This window comes from Embiotoca jacksoni, unplaced genomic scaffold (genome assembly GCF_022577435.1).
Source record: "Embiotoca jacksoni isolate LCO1_2020_lvr unplaced genomic scaffold, fEmbJac1.0.p SCAF_17, whole genome shotgun sequence".
NCBI classification, from domain to species: domain Eukaryota; kingdom Metazoa; phylum Chordata; class Actinopteri; family Embiotocidae; genus Embiotoca; species Embiotoca jacksoni.
In genome coordinates this window covers 4,803,979-4,826,733 of record NW_027185307.1, presented here as the reverse complement: position 1 = coordinate 4,826,733, position 22,755 = coordinate 4,803,979, and the positions used below count along the sequence as shown (strand labels likewise).

Genomic DNA, 22,755 nt, shown 5'->3' with positions numbered 1-22,755 from the left:
CCTGCTCAGATGACACCCAGAGAGAGATTTTTTTTTGATTTTTTTTTTTTAAAGGAGGCAGGGGACCCGGGAGCCAAACCAGCTCCTTGATCCGTGGCCTGTCTGTACCGTATGTACCGTAGAGGAGACGGCATCGCAGGCACGGCGATGGAGAGATGGCACCGGACTATTAGCACAAACTTTGAAGAAATAATTCACAACGTTTACATGGAAAAAAATGGGCTGCTGTGCTGAAACATGACAGATTTAGTTGCTTTGAACACCTGGTGCCAGGTGGGTGTTTCCAGGGAAAAATGCACAGGAAGTGATGCGTTACTACTTTACTGGCAGCAGCGACGGTGGTTGGTCTGGACCGAACAGTGGAAGAACTGGGTTGTTCTGAGCTTCAGTCAGTGGACAGGAAAAGAAAAGAGTGCCACACAGGGAGGGCCACAGTTAGCTGTTATTTTGTACATCGCATATTTTGTTGATTATTTTCTGAAAATTGTTTTATTGTTTAGTCTATAAAATGTCAGAAAATATCAGATTGTCCCAGAACTGTTTTTGAAATACTTGTTTTGTCTGTCCAAACTCCAAAATATTAAATGTTTTTGTCCTTTACGAAAGTAAAATACTGAGAAAAGCAGCATACGGGAAACAATACAGCAGAAAATAGAAACAATAAATGTGAAGATATTTTACTTGATATGTGACTTTCTGCAGATAATTACTGTTGATCTGCTGTTTGATTAGCCGACTTACTGTATCTTCTAAAGCCATACACATTTTATGAACAAGATCAAAGGCCATTAAGAATAAATTCAGACCTCCTTCATGCATGTGATCATAATTCATCTGTTCTCACTAACACGTAATCTTCCACTGACCTTAGACACCAGTGCTGGTATTTGGGTGTCAGCTTAAACGTATGCGTGTGTGAGCGTGTGTGTGTGTGAGCTTGTGCGTGTGTGTGTTCGCAGCACAGCATCCCGGTATCCAACACAAAGCATTCCTGCGCACTCTGCTCGCCCTCACCAAAACAAACAGCTCCATCAGGCCCCCAAAATGAGAACCAGATTAAGCGTCGTGGCCGGCGGCCTGAAACAGCCGCCGCAGACTTTCTGAGGCCGTATCAGTGACCTTGTCAGCCAGATGATACTGTACATACACAGCTGCACGTGCCAGACGCAGAACACACTCATATTCACCACCGGGTTTTCCTCTCAGAGGTCAGTTTGTCAGACGCTGAAGTCAAGTCGTCCACTGTACTCTTGTGTGTCATCAGCAGAGGGTGCAATACAACGTGAAGCAAATACAACACCTGCATTCTTAAATACAACATCAGAGGTTGATATTTTTTTTTAAAGTATTTTTCTAATTTCTTTTGAAATACAGAGTAGTTTAACATGTTCGTATTCAAATTAAATGAGTAAATCCCTTTTTGACTGAAACAGCAGACTGTTTTTTTGAGACAGGTCATAAGTCCTGAAGGTGAGAAACCACTGACCTCCATAATGCCAAAAAATCGTAACATGACTGTGAAATTAAAAAGAGTGCTCATAACTGCCAACTGCAGCATTTGGAAGAAAGTAGAAACAGCAATATTCAACACTGCATGGGTGTTATATGTTTAAATAAACATATCAAGATGTAAAAACATGTTCTACTCGCTGCCTCTTAATTGCAAATGCAAGTTCAAATCCAGCTTCTTTCAACTCTCAACCGCAGAAATAAAATTTCACTTTTGAACTCAACGCCAGCCGTCTCTGATCACACTCACGTCTGCACGAATAGCGAACACCTCACTCTTCTCACTCTCGCAGCTTCATGTTTTCTCTGCTGCTCTAAAGCGGGCTCACCTGGACCAGGGTCATTTGCGAGCCGAGTGCCAGGAGGATCTTCTCCGTCTTGGTGGGGTACGGGTTGTCTCTGTGCTTGTAGAGCCACTGCTTGAGCGGCCGCGCCATGTCCTGCAGGGCCTGGCGCTTGTGTCGCACTTTCCCGCCGCTGGGACGACCTCTGTGGAGAAACAGGTAGAGTATGCTACGCGCTCTTATGACAGGGTAGTGTGTGAATGGACACATAAAACCTGGACAATCCATGTAAAAGGGAATTACGGGATAGATTTATTTTATTTTTTTTCAGCATTTTGTTTAACATTGTTCTGTCTGATACATTTGTCCTTCTTAAAAAAAAAAAAAAAAAATTATTTTTAAATCTGCAGGATTTCATCTTTCTGTAGTGGCAAGACAGATGATGTGCCCATGCTGCGTTTGTAAATAACTCCAAGCTCATGTTATCAGGATAAAATTCTGGTAAACAGGGCCGATTAAAACCAATTTCTCCTTTTGAAAATTGTGATGAAATCTGGTATTAAAGCCATAAAAGGGAATCGGGATCATGTTGTTTATTAAAGTCAACCAAACAATGTCATGCAGCTGCAAGTGGAGTCCTAAGTGGAGCGGCATGTTGTCTGAATTCGTTAGTCATGACACATAAAGTGAACACTCAATACAGTATGCAATTTTCTCACCAAACACACTGCAATTAAACCGAGAGATGTTGGATTAAAAGAGAGAGAGAGACGGAGAGACAGACAGAACGAGGGAGAGGCTGAAGCAGAGAGAGAGAAAAGCCACTCGCAGCTTATTTTTCATTGCGTTTCCCACAAACCGCCAACACGTTGCAATGAAACAAACAAAAACATTCTGCTCAGGGAGCATTTTTGCCAGATTAACTTTTCACAGCCAGGAGAAGTGGATCAAGAACAATGTAGCTGGGTCACAGTCACGGCCAAGCCATCACACAAGGGACTAAGAAAAACCAGAAATTATACTTCTGGTTTTCCCTTACAGAAAAAAACATCACAGCAGACAATATACAAAAACTATATATTCTTCAGTCCCGGTTCAACAAGTCAGTGGTGTGCACACAACAGCTCTTATGGAGAATACTGTGGTGATGTTAAAAGATCACAAAATACTATGAAATCACCGAATATTCATTGTTGAGATGATCTGAGTCCTTACAGAAATTTTCCCAAAAGTCGGTCTGCTGGTTTCCCTGAGCTGAGAAGGATTTGGTCTCACCTGTAGCTCCAGGTTTTATGAACCTGTAGATGTCAGTATGGTGCTGTGCTCCGCGTCTCCCTTTATCTCACCAAAAAGCTCCACTGGCTGCAGAATGTAACATATTTTAGTCTAACCTCAAAGTCTGCCTGAGGTTCATGTTCTACAAATATTTTCCTTGTAATCTAGATCGCTATGAACATCCTAAAGGACATTTCACTCCATGTTCTGAACTTTTGCTTGAAACACTCTTTTACACACGCACACACAAACCTCTGTTTAATAATTTAATGTTCTTCATTAGTACTGCGGCTTCCCCTGAGATGACACCTCGCAGTCACAGAAGTTCACAATAATATTTAAGTATTACTGAAGGTTGCTCCTTAAAGTCTCTGTTTTCCTTTTGGTGTCTCTCATATGTGTCTAATAAAAATGCAAATATAAACAAACAATATCGGGACATGATCATTTCTTACACCTGCTTCCTGTCACAGAAAAACTAAATAAAATATATATATAAACAAAACACTGGCCTGTATGTGATTGACTAGACCACACAGAGAGCTCAAGGGTGAATTTATTTATTGGAAACAGATGGAGACCTCTATAAGACAAGCTACTGAACAAGGCTGACCTACTTATTAATTCTAAGATTAGCTGTGAACATCAACACCTAAATAGTGACCAGATTGGGAAACAGTAAATATAAATTTTCTGATCCATCACATCCCGTTGAATTAAAAACACATGAAAAAAGCCAGACTGGATCAATCAAATTTGGCTTTGAGTCATGAGATGTAAAGCAAAAGTAGTTATAGTTTTAAAAACTAGCCTTGTGGATATTTTATCCCTGCGTTAATTTCAGATTTTTCGTGCATAAACTGTAGAAACTATTTTAATTTTTTTAATCAAATTTTAAATGTCATGAAGAGACTTGAAGGAGGATCAAGAATATATTTGTATAAAATTGTGACCCAAGAAGTCCTAGTTGAGCTCGATATTTTAGTCTGCTGTCTTAATTTTGCGCACAAGTTGAATTGATAATCACAGAGCTCTGATAGAAAAACCACCATTGTTGTTCACTCTCTGGCTTTGCTAACCTGTGCTGAGTGAAATAACCGTGAAATAGAGGTAGGCTATTCCTCATCAGTAACACCCCGGGGGGCTTCCCGGACTCCGGTTAATCCACATTCACACATGCTGACCAGCAGCAGCGTCAAACACAACAGAATGCTCCACTTACCCGCTCCGTCTGTGTCTGATCGCCTGGTTGTCTCTGATGGTCTGGTTGCCGGAGAGGAGGTCTGGGTGTTGCCCGTCGATGACCTCCAGGTAATTTCTGCTGCTCATTTCCACCTCCTTCGCTTTCTCCTCAAACAGGACCTGGCTGCTCAGCTTGTTAAACACAATGGTGTTCATCTTTACTCAGACAGTCCACCGATTTCTCTGATGCGTAAAAGTTAAAAAAGGAAGAAAAAAAAAATCTCCTCGGATTTGTCACAGTGTCCCCGTGTCTCTCCTGTGGAGCAAATGGGAATATTTTAGAAAGGGAGTATTCATATATATACCTCACAAACTATGATGAGATCCTGAAGTAAAATTTGACCTCTGGCCGGTGAGTGGGATAAGAAGAAATGTCAACAATTATCATTTCCAGATACACATTTAATGATAGAAAAACTAATTTCACGGAAAAGTTATGGTTTCATACCTTCACTCAGATATATGGGATTAGGTTGCCCGCCACTATGTGCCTGCTTACATATATACACTACAAACAACAGCATGCAGACGGACTTGAGTTAAAGCGGACCGTGCGTAATAGATTTGTTGTGATGCGTCATTATAAGTGCCGCTCTGTCTAAACAAACCCAAATCAGAACGAAGTATTTGTGCAAACTCAAATTCTAAGAGGTGATCATTTTTGTGCGCTTTTCGTGGAACACAAATTTCTAAAAGTAAGCAATGAATAAAATTCTAGACAGAAAGATCAATTTGGGAAATGTGGGTAGACACATTTTATTTCACTCACGCGCAATAATTCCGCACCGCGCTGCAATAAATCCTTATCCACAAGTGAGAACATTAATTCTCCTGTCAATCTCAAACCTGCGTTTTTTTACACGACAGAAATCCATTCAATTATATTTAATACACTTCCATTTTATCTTCTATAAACAACAGGAAATAACTGAAAATGTACAGTGCAGGCTGGTTTGGACTGGAAACACTAAATTGTAGTTTTGAAAATGTGTTCCAGTAGTTCAAGCATCTTAAATATTTCTACCTTGCCTCCTCTGCACTGCGGTCGCGTGTCTATAAACCCTGAATGGTTTATTTTGGTTGGTGCTTTCATTTAAAAAAAAAAAAAGGGAAAAAAAAGGAAAAAAAAGAAAAAAAAAATCCCAAACAAACAATCCTGCAAGCTTAAAAAAAAAGACATTTTGTTTTTTCTCCCTCAGGTTCAATTTAGCATTTCTCAGAGAGGCTGAATATTGAATGTGTCACGGGAAAAGACGCACCGTGATGTGGAGCCACCTACAGCAGCCTGATGCAAAATATGTACAGCACAGCAAGTAGTGATGTCCCCTGAAGCAAACAAAAAAAAACTAGTGGCAGCATATTTAAAGTCTATGTCAGCACTAAATACCGATTATATTTAGGTTCCTATATGAGCTCAATGTCAGAGTAAAGAGCAACGCAAACTCACTGCTATTCATTCAAAGTTTCAAGCAGGCTTCAAGCAGGTTTATCCTCCACTTCATAACCTTCATAACACATCAAAGCTGAGCCTGTCGGTCCATTCTTCTACCAAATATTCACTGCGTCCGCGTGTCTCGGTCGGTTACCTGTCCCGGGTCCCCCCTGCCTCTCTCTGCTGTGTAGAACAATAATCCTGTTTCCAGTCGCCCATTCCCTGCTCACATGTTCCCCTCCTGAGATCCTGCGCTCAAACCACACGGACCGCCGTCTCCTCCTCCGCTTTATCCAGCGGCCTGCGCCGCGCCACCCGGGACTCTGAATATCTCACCCTGCTCATGTTTCCTCGTACACAGCCCGAGCCTGCGAACATAATGTTGATGGTTTACGCCGGTTCTGGGGCCGAGGCCAGCAGAGGGGAAGAGAGGGAGGAGAGGGAGGGAGGGAGGGAGGCATCACGCTGTAAAAAGTAGGCTGTCTAAATCATTGAATCCGTGTTAGAGTTGGAAACGTTACTGGGGTAGCCAGTTAGTTAGAATCTCTTTGGATGCTGTTTCATCTTTCTGTGTAAAAATAATGCAGTTATAGATGTTAATAATAAAAGCTTTATGTCTGACAATAAGATGTTAATACGGAGTTAAGAGGTGGATTTTAGTACAGATTCTCTGCACAAATTTAAATAGACTTGAAGGAATTTTGCACAAGCGGTTACTAATGGATTCTGAATTATTCATTAACAATGAATGAAGCAATTTACTAAACTTGTAAATATTCCTTATAAGTGTATTAGTACTCACAATGACAATCAAATAAACCTATTAAGTCCCTGTTGAGCCATCACTTACTGCTTTGAGTGCAATGCGTATGTATCTTTCCACCTATTTGCACGAGTTGTGTTAGTTTGTCACAATGCAGCAGCTGCTTTAGGTGATCGAGTGCAAAACTGCACCTAATCAAATCACAAAAACCTGAGTATGTGCCGTTAACTGTAAACATCTTCAGACAAGAGAAAAATCACTGGAACCACAGAAGAAAAGCTCTCAGTCCTGCAGCAGTGGCTGTTTTTTATTTTTATTTTACAGCTGCTGCACTGTGTATGGAGACTGAGTTAAAGCCACTGTCTGCTACAGACATACTTTACAGAGCAGTAAACCTGTTGTGGATGCTTGTAAAGAGTGGATCATGTTCCATCCCTGCAAGATCACACCTACAGTATATGTCCTAAATGGTCCTGTGTTGAATTATTAATCTTATTCTAACAACAACATACAGTAGGAGTGACTTTTGTATTTCATACCTGAATACAGCTGCACATCTTGCACATCTTCTTCAAGGGACCTTTGACTGAAGCAGAAGTCGGTCTCAGAAACAAGCATGATGCTTCTCCTGCAATGATAATCATCCCATCAGATTCAGACCAAAAACAATCCAAGTTGGTAAGGTTGAAAAAAACAGAGAAAGGTTCTTACTGTATATAGCCATGCCACTGCTGATTACTCCTGATGCACCCTCTCATTGACTTCCATTATAAAGCTGTCACATTATGGGCTCATGAGTCATAGGTCCTGAGGTTCTCAGCTGTGTGTTCCTCTGGGGTTTATCCAAGGTAGTGATTCGAAGGACGTGACTAAGCAGCGAGAGCCATATGAAGGGTTCAGACTCTGTGTAATTATTGTTTATTTGTGCTTATTTTCATTTAACGGGGGAAGTTAACTTTTACTAACAGCTTGTGCAAACATGCTATGAATGGCTCAGTCATGTGATCACGTTAATCAAGGTCGGAGAGGGTTTATTTGCGCAGGTTATACACAGTATGTAAGTTTAACTTATTGGCCTGGAGTGAACTCCTGTTACCTACCATGACCTCGTCACTGTTATCTCAACCTGTGGCTCAGCCAAACCTTCTCTGGGAAAAAATGGAGGCTCGTTAGTAGCATCTCTTTAATCTTGGTCCCCCCTCTCCGAAGCCCCTGCTTTGGCTCACTACACCTCGGTTTCTGACCGCTTCCTGTCGTCCAGTGTGGGCGTCCAAAGCGATTCAACAGGTAACATCAGCCGTGATGTCCTGCTGTGAAGGGATTGGTGGCAGCGACTCAGCAGGCGATGCGCGTCCACAGCTCTGTTTCATCTCAGGCTGCAGCTCACGAATTACACTGGCATCTGCTTTCTTTGTCATCTATACTTTCTCTGCTTGGGTTTGACCAGAGATGGTGCCAGTGTATTCTTAGTCGGCCGAGAAGCTTTGCAGATATTCAATATGTTTGGACATTTTCATGCATGATACAATCTCTTTGCCACGTTGTCTTGTAATGGTGAAAAAAAAAAGACTTTGATGTGACACTTGAACCACTACACAGTACAGAGAATCATTTTACAGTCTGATTTCAGATTTAACGAGCAACCCCACCAATTCCAGTCGTCTGTGGCTCAAACAGCTCATTAAAGCGTGAGACAGTAACCCTGATGATGTCATAGTGATGTCATCAGGGTCATCTCAGCCTGTGTCTCTGGAGTGTGACCAATACTCTGGACCAAAGGGTTGGTGACACCAGTAGTAATATCATATTATAAAGTAAATTCATCGCATGGAAATTATTGGCTTTCTTGATATATTTGAAAACGGAAAAACACCTGATCCTGTTTGAACCAGAGCCTAAATATAAAAGTGAAATTCCTTTAAAAAAAATAGCACATAAAATAGACATTTTGTTATCCATTCATTTCCAGTGTAGCCAAGACATTTCGCTCAGACGTCCGTCTCCTTTGCAACATTTTCCAGCTCCTCCTTGGTGATCCTGAGGTATTCCTGGACCAGATGAGATATATAATCTCTCCAGCGTGTTCTGGGTCCACCCGGTGTCTCCTACCAGTGGGACGTGTCAGGAAAACCTCCAATGGAAGGCGTCCAGGAGTGACCCTAATCAGACAATTTCATAATTTAAAGCAATAAAAACTGATCAGTCACATAGAAAAAGTAAGCACAACCCATTTATTACACCTAAAATCCATAAAACCAGAATCAGGGGTTTCAGATTAGGTGCCAATCATTCAAGCCAGTATCAAGCCAGCCGTGGTATAACACCAGGAAGTCCACTACAGGATACCGTGTCAGTCACATTTTTCACATTTTTCTCAGGTTTAGCCCCCAACATCACTGTGGTTGAGTTTAGATCCTGGTTTGGGTTTAAATAAGTTATGCAAGCTAAAATCAGTACAGTATGTAAGTAAGTAACTTAAGTTAATCAAAAGACATCAACATCATTTCCCTATGGACTCAAACCCTGCTCTTCTTGGTGAAAGTACTTGGTTTGTTCCATCTGACCCCCCCAACCTCCTTCCTACTCAGATTATTGGACTTCGGCACATGGCCTCCGTCACACGACCTCCTTCTTTGACCCTGGTTGTGTACTTTTCACTCCTTGGTGAGGCAAAATGTGACACTAACACGGTATATTCTGCTGAACTGACAGGTGTATTATGTGATTTGCTGTGATACCGGGCTGAATGATCAGAACCTCTTCATGCTGTGTCATGTGGACCCTGTCTGACATCGAAGGTCTGCTGTTCTCTTTGCTACTGACGTGCGCGGTGTCATCACACGAGAGCCAAGGTTATGGATGAGACATTTTCAAAAAGTTTATTTGAAATAAATCATTACAATGTAAGAACAGCCATCTAGATGTGGTGTAGGTTTCAAATGACAGCTGATTTAGGGCTGTGAATTCAGCCCAAGAGCAGACTGTCTAATGTGAAAAGAAGTCTCCAAGAAGTCTCTGTCTATTTCTATTTCCCAGTCGTAGCATTAGTGTAACACTAAATCACTGCACTACCCCTTTAATAAAGGCCCAAATTCCAATACATCCATAGACTGATTCATATGAGTACATGGGTATATCAGATATCTTCGTGTCGCAACATCTGGAGCTTCATTTTCGTACAATACCGGGAAGGAAACATTAGTTCAACGTTACCCTTGCCTTCCATCCAACACAATTTAATTAAAATGTCATATGTCAGTGTAATTTTGAGAAGCTCTGTTCTTGCATCTAATCTATGTGTTTTATACACAAACGTCACTCACTCTTGTATTGTTTTATATCACACGGACTGGAGTTCATTTGTGTGTGGGTTCGGTGTGGCTTGCCAGAGGGGCATTCATAGTGAGAGTTTTATTTCCTTGCACTCATAACATTTGTTTTCTCCTTAAAGTTCCAATTGGACTCTGATCCCTTTACAGAAAACACACCACTGACAGAGACGATCAAATGTTTCTGCTTTTTAATGACTGTAGTCCAGTAACGAGACTGTAGAAAGCCCAATATGAAGATCCACATTGTACAGCTTCAAGATGTTCAAGAGTCTGTTTTCTTTTTTTAAATTAAAAAGCAGACCTTCATTACACTTCATGGATCCTGCCGAGAACACCCTGTTTTGCCTCGAGGTACTTCATCATTCAGTGAGCATTAAGGGATCTGGCTATGAAAGGGGGCCATTACTTGAAATCAGTGTTAGCTTAATGTCAACACTTTACACCATTACAATCCAAATTATTTTTTAAAACCCCGGCCGCTGCACCCAAAACCTGCCTCATTTAAGATGATGTTTTCACTCCAGACTTGGACATAATTGCTCCATGTAAACCAAGTTGGAATTACACAGTGTGGCACACGGACTACTTGTAAAGCCACAGACATATTTGTTCAATAGTTTGCCAGCTTTTGGTGGAAAGTGTGACTGAGGAGAAAATTTGCAGGTTGTTTAAAATGACCCAATTACTGTTTTCAGAGGGATTTTAAACATTCGGGACACTAATCAGCAGCGAGTTGTTCAGCCTGTACGCGTCGACTGAGAGCAATCGAGAGTCAAAACCGAGCGCCATTAGAAGCCACTGGGATTGATCCCTGAAATTACAGTGGGGAGTAATTGCAACATGGAACATCGACTACTCTTTTAACCCTCCTGTCCTCTGTTGTGGCTCTAAATACGTCTTTCTGAGAATACAGACCTGGCTGCTAAATACGCACTTCACAGGGAGGAGTCAGGATTCAGCGTCCAGCATCCACCGAGGTGATGCATACAGCTGTAAGTAACACGCTTTCACTGTCAACTGGACCCTCTGATTTTCTTGCATTGTTGATCCAAGTTGAATTAACAACTCGTCAAATCTACTCACTCATGTTAGAATAACAAGCAGGCATATTTGACTCACTCGTTTATGCTGCCAGTGTGAAAACTGCATTGAAATGTTTCAGTTATTCGTGTGTCATCGCTTCTATAACTCTGCCGCTGCTATCTTTGCTTTTGCGCCTCCAGGTGTTTTTTTCTTCGGGAGCAGACACTTGCCAAGCTCTGAAGTATTTGGGAGTTTTTGGGCAAAGTGACAGGCAGCAGTGAGCTAGACTGGAACGAGGGTTATTTATGCATCGCGCGGAGGGAGAGGACATTTATTAATGTCAGAATTAAAGCGGGACAAACATGTTGGGACTTCAGAAGTCAACTAGAAGGGAAGGCCACATCAGAAAGATACGACACCACAGCAGACGAGAAAAATGCACTCTTGAACACTTGCCTTGTTGACCACTTTTACAAATATTACTGCTAATTCTGTGAGGAAACTCAAGCCGGCGGCGTCTACTGCAGTTTAGTTCTCTGTGCTCATGTCTCAAAGTGCGCAATCAGTAACAGATTTAAATAGGATGTTCTATAATGCCTTGCTGATGAGTTGTTGATTTGGTGCTATTCCCCTCAGTTACATGTATTCCCCTCAGGTCCACAGTTGTGATAGCTTGATGAAAAGATCCTGATGAAAACTCTGGGATAATATAATTCTTGGTGGGGTGCCATACAGAGCTCTCAGGTTGGTTCGCGATCCAGTGAGGGAAACCTGGCCGGGCTTATGGTCCACAGCTGTGCGGCTGGGAGCGCGCGCCAATTCATCACTGTCTGCTGTGTGAGGAACTTGGCATTTTTGAGCATCTTCAGGCATTATCCCTTTGTCTGCAAATGAATATAACTGCCTGTTGGCTATCACTAGTCTCTCCTCGCCAGTGCAGTGGAATGGCAAGAAGGATGAGTCCAGGAAGAATTTAGGTTACGCAAAAAAATCTGTGAACACAAAGCTGAAAAGTACCAAACATCATCACATGTCAGATTTCAAAGAAGGCTGTAGATCATCACAGAAGAAAATAACTAAAATCATGTTGTTTTCTAAAAATGTTGCAGTTATGAGGCCAATCAGTGCACTTTTTTTTTTGCAGAAAGAGTCATGCCGTCCAAGTTTCATCAAATCAGAGCAGTGCTTGCTACGATTTCACAATTTCCTCAATTTCAAGGTCAGGTAGAGAAAAAAAGCTCTGATCTGTTAATGCGGCTGACAGGCATATCCTGAAACCCCCTCCCCCTCTCCTCCCCTTCTACTCCTCTCTGACTACAACAGACAGACAGACAACAGATCTGGTGAGTAAAAACTGTTTCATTAGAAATGCTTAGATGTTAAGTGCCGTAACAGTTCAGGATGATTGCTGCATGAAGTCTCCTCCAGTCTGCTCGGCCTCAAAAATTCAGCGGAGGAAAAAAAAAGTCTGTGTTTTTGATGAGGAACAAAGTTGCACAGGCCTCACAGTCCTTAAAGGGCAGAGGCACAAAGAAACAGGCAGTGCGTGCAAGAAAACTCTCAAACATCTTGTAACTGAAGGAAACTTACACGGAAGAGTGGTCAAAACACAAAATGATGTCAGAGACTGGTGGACAATCAAGTCATTTCTGTTAAAACGGGCACTGCTACCTTCTGAGGTCAAGGATCTAGCTACTAATTCCACACAAGAATATTACATCTATTGATCATTTTGTTGAATGAATGATTGAAAAAAAAAAAAAAAAAAAAAAAAATCCCTTGTGGTGTTGTTCATATACTCAAATTCAATCCTTCATCTGTACATGCGACACCCTGGACAGGTAACACCACACAGTAAGAGCCGAGGTTTGAACTCACAACCTTTACTGTGAGGCATCAGTGCCAACCACTGCACCACTGAGCCGCCGGTAAACCCACGTTCACTGTGGGAAGAGATGAGTCTGGGATTGTCTTCAGACGTTGCATCAAACTCAGGTGGATTTTGGAACCATTGGAGAAACCTTTAACCAATCAGCATTTACCATCACACGACGTATGCTGCGTCCTCCAACGTGAGCAAAGTGCAAAGCCATGTCATTAAATGACCATCGCAGACTTGCGTCTTTTTTATTCATTAAGGCTTCCAATGTTTTATAATCACAGCAGTTTTACAAAGCATTAAAGAGTGCAGCTTAAATAAGAGATCATATAACTATTACTGTTCCTGTAATTTGGTTTCAGAACCTTTTGTTTGTCTCTTTTAAAAGTGCAATGAAGCATTTTTTTTTGGAAGCACATAAAGAAATGATTATCACACAAAGAGTAATTGAATTTGAGCAGACAAAATCTGAACTGCACATCACACATCACATCAGCACACAAAAATAAATTTGGACTCAAGTTTACTCAAATGTTCTCTGAAAAGCCCCGTCCCGAGTGCCCTCAAACTTTCAGACATTTGCTCACAGTGTTTCTCTCAGATGACCTCAACACTTTTTCAGAGGAGATTATTGTGTGCTGGTGTGGTTAAATATGTTTACTGAGCACGGAAAGGATTTATTTCTTTGGCAAATCAAATCATTTTTGGCGTGATAATGATTTCTGCAAAAAGTATCATTTTTGTGTCCAAAAACTCAATTACTCCCTGAAAACTGGGACACAAATGTTTCAGGAGGACCTTTCAGAGCGGATATAAACATTTGGCCGAAACATCCTGTCAAAAAAAACAACTGATACTTGCAATTAATTTATATGGTCACAGAGTCAAACCACAGCTGTCACGACCAATGAAAGTATTATTAATATTTGTGAGACCTTTATGAAGACATTCCACTTGCAGCCTTGAAATCTGACCCAGACGCTGTGGTATTTGCCCACTCATTTCTCTGTTTATTTATTGTCATGCCAGCTTGTTATTTACACTTTATGGAAGGGACTGTCAGGATTCATTAGCTCCGTGTCCTCAGAACCCGCTGAGAAATGCAAGTGGATGACGGGACGGCACCACCGAGCAGCAAAGAATTGAGAGAGCTCGACTGAGGCGAGGGAACGGATGCAGGGAGGCCGGCCGCTGAGCAAACAGCAGGCGGGCGAGACACGCGAGACTCGCTCCAACAGACCTGATGGTGTGAGCGCGCTGTAAAGATATAAAAGCTAATTTACAGATGGAGAACAGGAGCTGTGTTCACCCCCCGGTCCTCGGCTAGCGGAGAGCGTGGCCCTCTGTTTGGACAGAGGTCTGAGGGGCCGTTGTGTACACGCATGTTTTTGATGGCAGCATCGCAAGCAAACCGCTGCTGCTGCTGCTGCTGCTGCTGCTGCTGCGCAACAGTTTGTGATTTTATATTAAAAACGCTCTTTAGACACTGGAGCGGACGGAAAGCCACTTCTAATATTTGGAAAGAACTTTTACTGTTCATTAGTTTCTTTTATGAAATATTGCTGCAGAACGCCTCGGGAGATGTGGGCTCTTTAAACAACTTCAAAAGAGCAGTTGCGTTTGAAAACAATTGAGTTTGTATCACAACACGCAGCACGCTCTCAAACGGACCATAACAATTAAAAGATATATATTTATTTAACTCTGTCCACCCAAAATGTGGACAGACACATTTCACGAGTGCGGAAAGGACATTTCCACATGTGTAATAAAGCAGGGGAGTGTGGTTGCACCCATCACCCTGACCTGTGGGAAACGTCTGCTGCAGACTGGACGGACGGGGTGAAGGTTAGGCCAATGGTGGGACATACCAGCTGAGATGCAGGGGTGTGGCAGATGCCAGGGCCCACATGTTCCCCTCTAAACGGGAGCAACAACATCCGGGATATCCCTCCACTATTTCCAACCCTAACCCATGAAGCGATGAGAGGCATGGGATCTTGAACGGGGACCAGAAAGGCCAGAGTCGGACGTAATTGCTGCCCCTGCCAAGGCGTGGAGGCATAACCTCTAATTTCCCTTGAATAATGTCCCTGTGTTGGACAGCAAGCCAAAGAAAGTGGCAGTTTCTTTTTCTCAAAGGGTTTGTGGCTCAACTAATACACTCAACTGTGGCTTTATGGCCAATGAGCCTGAGGGCCAAGCCCCTGAAACCACCTCACTACTTCCTCTCCGCCTCAACCTTGAGCTCCACAGGGTTCAACATCAGGTTCACAAAGGAAAGTAAAGCTCTGGTTCATCATAACAAGTGTTTCAAAAAGGCCAGAAGATATGATCGGGAGACAGCGTGCAGAGCAAGAACACGATTCTTCTTCGAAACTCGGCTCTATATGTGTTTAAGAAATCAGATGGAACCTCGTTCTACTGACTTTGTTCTTACTTTCTTGTTTACATCAGGTTTAAAATAATTTGGCAACACCTTTATTGAATTAGTGTCTGCACCTCAGACCAAACGCAGAGCGAACCACTACAATACATACAAAGTCAATGAAAAGACGCGAATGTCCAGGAATTCGCACTGGGTGACGTGAAAGGACACAAATTCGAATCCATGAGACTTCAAAATATTCATCTAGAGCGGCCGTGCTCACGCGAAGGTGAAATTTCGCTTTGAAAGTGTACTTTCAGTCTGCATGTCGCTCCAACGACCAACAATCAAATCTATCAAATGCGACACATTGCATTGTGGGATTTTTGTCAGAAGTTTGAAGGCTCTGCCCGCCCTACTGTTCACAACTTCAGTCTTTGCTGTGATTATAGTCTGTTCAAGGTTAGCCCAGCCACTCTGAAGGACGGACCAATCAGTGACCCGTAGGGGTGACAACGTGTGATGACGTGGAAGTCGAGCGTTAGTCATGAAACATAGTTCCAACAATGGTGGGACTACATTTCGGTGGTGGTTTACAGTGAATACACGTATGTACCAACAATTTGGACTCTCAAAAAAACTGGCAGACAGTTGCAATTCCTGCTGCTCACTGAGCTTATTGCTTTGAACACACAATGTGATCGTTGAAGGCGAAGCCCATTTTCAACAACTCAGATCTTTTCTCATCTGGACTGTAGCTTGATGGTAAAAAGACAGAAAAAAAAACAAAAAAAAACTTTGGAAAGAGCCAGGCTAGCTGTTTCTCCCTGCTTTCAGTCTTCAGGCTCGGCTAAGCTAATCAATTCCTGACTCGAGCCCAGAACATAAAGTACAGACATTAGATTGATGTCCACCAGAGGGCTAAAAGGAAAAGAGCAACACAATGAGAGAAATTAAAGAGCTCAATAATGTCAGAATGAATAAAGGAAGCACACAAGAGGTAAACAATATGTGGTGTTCATGTTGCAGAGACCGTAGAGCTTGCCGCGTGGAATTAAAGAGCCATTAATCATTGTGAATATATTTGCTCTGAGTGGTTTAGAGACAGTGGCTGCCTTCAGCTCCTATTTTGTTTTTTTGGAGGAAGTTGCTTCTTCAGGGTAATAAGCTCACTCATCCACTTCTCCTTCATCCGTGCTCTTCCAGTGACCCCTGCAAGCAGCTGCTAGTGTTTAAACTTCAAAGAGTGATGAAGATTTTCAACCACATATTTTCAATGTTTTGCTAATTTTCAATTTTTGCACGTGGCTGATATTAATGATGAAAGTCCCATGAGACTTTGTGGCAGCCTCTGTGGTTGAGTGCTGAGCATCTAAGCTAAGTGGGACCAGGACAGCGGGATCAGAGAGACAGGCGGGCTGAGAAACATGTGAGAGGGCGGCGGCGGCAGAAAGCAACAGTCTTCCTGACAGACTGTCGAGCCTGACATGGGCCGTTTATAAGAAACAGGAACAGAAGACAAAAGGATCAGACGAGTCCAGATCAGCTGCTACGAGCTGCACCGCACACTGTTGAAGTTAGGGGTGTCATGAAATGCCGGTATCGGCGATAACTGTGATATTTAAGAAATGAAGTGCTGATATTGTCTTAACTACACACATACGATAATATGGTGAACAATCGATGGTATCTGGTTGACATTCCAACACAAGAAATGGCGAGATGTCTTCTTTACTCTGGTCGCTGCGCGCCACAAGATAGAGATAGAAGACGAACAATACAGGATGTGTTTTAGTCAATGATCCAGAATCAGTGTCACTTCTTCTGATCATTGATTATTTCAGTGTAATAAAGTACATATTGAATGTTATTCAAGTCAAATTGAGAACAATTATTGGTGCTTTGTAAGAGTTTATACTTTGATTCCACTACATCTCAGGCCTCATCGCCTTTTGCGAGCTCCCATGGATTCAACAGATGCCTGAAGGTACCGGCTTAATAAAGCTAGTAAATATCAACTTCCATAATCATAGATTCCTTAAAAAAGGACGAATCTTTGCAGCCACTTTCAAGCTTTACACACTATTTCTTTACCTTCCTGACTAATAATCAATTTTAAACACAATATGACTGAATCTGTTCAAAACATGCAATGATCCACCTGCAGTGTCTCTACGTGGAGCGATCAGTCAGCTCACCCGTTCCTGTAGCTCCTCCGTGCCGTTACGAGCAGCGCTGCAGCATGCAGATGTTACATACAGTGACAGAGATGAAGGGACTGCCAATAATCCCACTGAACACAAACACTGAACACATGTCAAAGACAACTTCCACCCCGAGCTCGCTGACGGGGCTGGATATCACACATGACAGATGAACGGTATAATCTGTACAAAATCCATGTTCAACTGTTGCTGTTGTAGAATGAGACCTCAATTATGAATGGAATTATGTTTCCAGTGGAACTGCTTAACATAAACAAACACACAAAGAAAAAAAACGGATTCAGCAGAAGAAACATATCTTTCAGAATAAAGTGCTGTGAACTGCAATGTCTTCATACTGAATGTGCAGGAGAAGACGGTTAGAATGAGGGGAAAGGCTTCAACAAAGACAACCAGCAGGAAAAACAAACAAAGAATAACCACTTTTTGGAAAGAGCAGTGCAATTTGTTGTGTTTTTCCCCAAATCCTTTATTAGTGTTTTATAGTTGATGCTGACTAAATGCCATGCGAGTGCTTTGGTACAGTGATGATCCCATCTGGGCAAATATCTACAGCTTTTAGTTTTTACCGACAAAAATAATGAGCTTGTTTATAAAATATATTTTACTATTTATAATAAATATCTCTACAAAATCTGAGATTACTGTAAGTGAACTGTGGAAAATCATGATTTAAATGTATTCTGTCTGTGGTGGAGACGAAACACTGGTGTGTTCTTTATTGTTACGGACATCTTTTCCACTTATGATAGCAGAGCTTGAATTTATGTGTTCACATTGTTGGATGGAATTTATACAGAGCATTTGTACAGACTCCATGTACTCTACATTGGTGCTCTCTGACCAGCAGCGAGTTTATCTAAATGTCCCATTGGAGGTTGTGTGTTTTCTGAGTTTTTCCTATATGTTCACGAAGAGTATACAAACTGTATAAGAGGCGGTTGAGCAACGCGAGCAGATGTGGATGTTGTTTGGATATTGTGGTCTCGTTTGGAGCACTTAAAGAATGTTGCTGCAGAGAAGGTGGCTCCAAACCGTTTCTCTCTGAACAACGTATGGGGTATTTGGCACGAGAACACATGCGAGGAAGTCGCATTTATTTTTTATCGTCATCATTTCCAAGTGGAGACGGTCAGAGAGCGAGAAGAGGGCTTTCACGATTGTTTGTATGAACTCCTGATGAGGCAACTGATGTAAACAAGGACGCCAGGATGAAAAGTTCCCGGCTAAAACGGAAGCAAGCAAGACGGCAAATAAATACACACTCGTGAATCTGGATCAAACTCTTTTGTTTTATTTGAAAACCCTTTCAGATCATTTGATACAACACATCTGAAACAGTTGTGGTACGAATAGAAGAAACAAACTCTTCTACAACGTTCTAGTGAAAACACTTTACGAACACATGAAACTCTGAAGTTAGTGTGACAGAAGCTGTGATAATATTTGATAAGAGACCGTTAAGCTGTTAAGGGATTGTACAGAAACTGTTGTTGAGGCAGATGGGACCAGAGAAAATGGAGGGTTGCGTGTTTGTTTCCAAAAAAACTGCGTCGACTGTTTGACGTCGATCAGTTCAGCGAGTTGGGATTTGACGTGACTTCATGAGCAAATCACTTCTTTTACACAAAGGTTACCTTTTCTTGTTGAGTTAACGCACAACATGAAGCATGTTTAGAATCAGAACCCAGAAACAGTGGCCTGTTTCTTCATTCGGTGACGGGAGTATTAACTGTAATAAACGGACAGAAAGCTGGGTTTACTCATACTTTGGCTAAAACTAATTCTACTGCTAATGTGTAATTTGGGCGTTTTGTGAAGTATTGTTCTATTCACAACAACGGCTGCACTGTTGGGGGAAACAGTGTTGATTCATTTTTAGTCAAGTGGAAATCCAATATGCTATTAACAACAATGGTGAAGGTCTCATTATCTTACAAGTCAAACATGAGGTCCACCTTTATATACTTTTATTGTTCAGTCCCTGATGGATTCCTACGAGTGCTGCCGTGATCACGGATTGTCAATAAATAAAGAGGCCTTCAGATTAGCCAGCGCCAGCAGTCGAATGTAGCGCACGCAGCCGGCCGCAGCTTCCTGGAGCGCCTCGACATCGGAGTCCATGATGTGGATGAGGGGCTGTGGGAGTACACAGGACAGAGGTTACAGCTGGCAGCGGGAACAGATTCCATAAGATTCATTGTTTTCCAAAAGTGGACTAATCCACCTTTGGAACAACATCCAGCGCCTAAAAAAAAAAAAAAAAAAAAAAAAGTGGCTAGCAGCACATGTTGCCGTGTCAGCAGTAGTCCTGCACGCGCAGCGAGGGCTGCAGAGATACGCTGTACAGAGGCTGTGCAGCGACTCACTCAAACTGCACTGGCACGTGACCCTGTGTGTGTGTGTGTGTGTGTGTGTGTGTGTGTGCGCGCGCGCGTGTGTGTGTGTGTGTGTGTGTGTGTGTGTGTGTGTGTGTGTGTGTGTCCCTCTTCCAAACCATGCCTCAGCAAAGGGGTTACAGCTGCGTGCACACATGCTTCTGTAAGTTTGTTCAGATGAAAGTCATGCAGGGCAGCCTCGACATTAAAAACCTGAGCATGAACCACACCACTCGACAGCCTTTCCGCCGCTCCAAAGGTCAGATTATATCCGACTATTAGTGGCTTGTGTAATGGATCTCGTTAGATCTTATTGCAGAACAAGGTTTTGAGCTCTCCAGAAATCTCTAGCTTTGGAAGTTTCTTTTTTTTGGTTATATAAAAGTGAACATTTAAAAGAGCTCCGAATGTTCAAAGAGCTGCGTACGATGCAGACGCGAGCAAAAAGGAACACGGTGGATATATAGAGTACCGCTGAGTGGCATGTGTTTTTGGGGTGAGCTTTTTTTCCCCCCTTGTTTTATCTGCAGCAAAATCACTACATTATGTTTGTGGGCGGCTGTGGGGCTGAATCAAAATAAAAGTAAATGTAAGCATAAATACTTTGCTGCAATGGATGAATCTAAATTTGTTCAATGTGTGCTGTGCGGTAAAAATCACGACGGTGTGCCACTGAGGTTTCCGAAGCCACACTTGCAATTATTCTGGATAGTCTTGTTTACATCGATAATGAACCAACGGCAACATTACATCCCTCAACTAAGCACTTAAGGACTGCCTGCTCCTAAACATAACAGAGCCTTGATAAATACGCTGCGGAGACGTCGGAGGCACTCGGAGGCTCCGTACAGTCACGGCCTCGTTCTCCCCTGAACCAACGGGATCTCCGGAACAAAGAGCGCGCTGCGTTTCAACGCCATCTGGATTGTTCCCTCGGTTTCACTGCAACAATGTCACATCCGTGTTGATCCCGTCACACGCACACACACACACACACACACACACACACACACACACACACACACACACACACAGGGCACTATCTAGGAAATGATCCAGGAACCAAACCCTATTAAAACTTACGTGCAGCCACTGATGGAGCTTTAGTTTGAGGCAGCAGAATGACTCGCAAAAGCTTCTGGCTAATCTCCGTTTTCACTTTCTATCCCTCCTGATTCTCTCCGACTCAAAGCTCACTCGTCCTGTTCTGTACCAACTCCGCCAATCAACACAGGAAACGATGGAATTCCTTTACACAGATTAAATAATCATTTTTATGAAACATTTTTGTGCATAGATTTGACTTCATCTCCATCCAGCAGATCACCACTTGAATGACTTGTGTCTGTCCCCCCCCCCCTCCCCCCCCTCCCCAGATTATCATTGCGTTCATAATGCATGTCAGAGCAGAGCTGAGGTTGACCCCGACCTCTCTCCACCTTACATGCAAACTTAAGACGCCACTCCACACATTTGTGTGGTTAGCAAACAGCCAGAGGAGCAGACAGAAGACATTCCCCGGATTTTCAGTGCAAAGATAAACAGTGAAAGGAAAACAGATGAAAGATGAGGTGGTTCAGCTTGTGTGTGTGAGCACGGATCGGCCGTGGACCTACAGTACAAGTCCAATTAAAACCTGAGAAACTAATATCCTTCTTCTTGATTACAATCACATCATTTTGTGGAAAAAGGCACGCAGCCGTCCAAGCTGTCAGTTCCTCTCCATAAACTTCTGTCAAGGAGTATACAGTGTGAAACATTTGCCTTCTGGTTTTATATGATTCTTAATTAGCATCCAAAACACCTCCAAAAGCAAACTTGCATCCACAGGCTCCAGAAAACATGCAGCTCACTAAACAAGTCTCTTTTGTGAAAAGAGAGGATGCCTGAGATGTGCCAGAGGCGGCGTTTTTGCCAACCTCATAGCATGTTATTCAGACGTCGCCAAATAAGGTCTCCCGAAGCGCGCGGCTCGGCTGAGATAAGCGTGTCTCTCTTTGCTGCCTTTTTTTCCGAGCTCGCTCTTTCCCTCCCAGCTGGGATCTCCAGGAATATAAGACGCCGCTTGTTAGATATTCCTCGACTGTGCTAACGTGAACACTTGCTCCACGTTTGAAAAGTGAATCGTGAGTTTTTGGAGGGTTTTTTTTTGCACTTCAGAGAGCTCCAGTGAGTCCCGACCTCCTCCGAGGGAGCTGGGGACCACACTCCCCCCCGCCTCCCCCGCCCCCCCCCAGTCTGGGAGGGCTGCACGTATTCTTGCATGTGTACGCACACACTCCATCACCCGTGGAGGTGTCTCAGCGTTAAGTGTGCTCTGTTGGACCATGTCAGCCTGCACAGGAGTTGAGGCTGAAATACTCCCCTCCCCCTTCATTCACCCAACCCATCCCAGCATTTCCATGTTTTAGAGTCCTCCGAGGAGGCAAACAGTACAAACAGACATCAGTGTTTAGCTGCGTCGAGGGGAAGGCGCTGCGGAAGTCAAGGTAAACAACATTCCCTGCAGCCTCCAGTGAGCCAGAGACTGCTGAGCTGCTTTCTCAGTGTCTCTGAAGAAGAAATGGAGGGAGGGCAGCTTTCAAATCAATGACTTTCAGGGGAAATTTTCACTCCAAGTCGGTTCAACCTGGAGAATATGGGAGGAGGGACAGAGGCTTAAGTCAAAGGCCCTAAAACCTCACACTCCCTGGATCTGAAAAACATGGTAGTCATAACAGAAGGCACAGCACACAGCGGCCGTATCATCTGCTCACCACGCCCTCGGCCTGAAGTCATGTTTCACACAAACCAAGAAGAAACTGGAGAAGTAAACCTGTGCAGTGATTTATACCTTTCCTCACACATTTGTGTAATTCTTGGCCCCCCGCTGCCTCACTGTGCACTTGCACTCCTGAAATTGAAAATGAAAATGAAAACAAACACAGTGCTGGAACAGAAGTGTACTCATGGCAACAAAAGTGCAAACGTTTTTCTCATTTAGGTTAGTAAGAGGCGACAATACATAGCAGGACCTGGCAAAAGCGACGTACTGGAATACCTTCA

General features: G+C 42.9%; 2 protein-coding genes across 2 annotated transcripts in view; both read right to left on the bottom strand.

Moving 5' to 3' along the window:
- Positions 1-5,986, bottom strand: part of mkxa (mohawk homeobox a) — a 29,278-nt gene extending 23,292 nt beyond the window's left edge. The window contains exons 1-3 of the mRNA XM_069151320.1: positions 5,897-5,986; positions 4,291-4,566; positions 1,839-1,998 (exon numbers count right to left, since the gene is read on the bottom strand). Coding sequence (XP_069007421.1) covers positions 1,839-1,998; positions 4,291-4,466 — 336 coding nt within the window. The 5' untranslated portion in view covers positions 4,467-4,566; positions 5,897-5,986. The remainder of the gene's footprint in view (positions 1-1,838; positions 1,999-4,290; positions 4,567-5,896) is intronic.
- Positions 5,987-18,613: 12,627 nt separating this feature from the next.
- Positions 18,614-22,755, bottom strand: part of odad2 (outer dynein arm docking complex subunit 2) — a 43,441-nt gene continuing 39,299 nt past the window's right edge. The window contains exon 21 of the mRNA XM_069151155.1: positions 18,614-19,471. Coding sequence (XP_069007256.1) covers positions 19,346-19,471 — 126 coding nt within the window. The 3' untranslated portion in view covers positions 18,614-19,345. The remainder of the gene's footprint in view (positions 19,472-22,755) is intronic.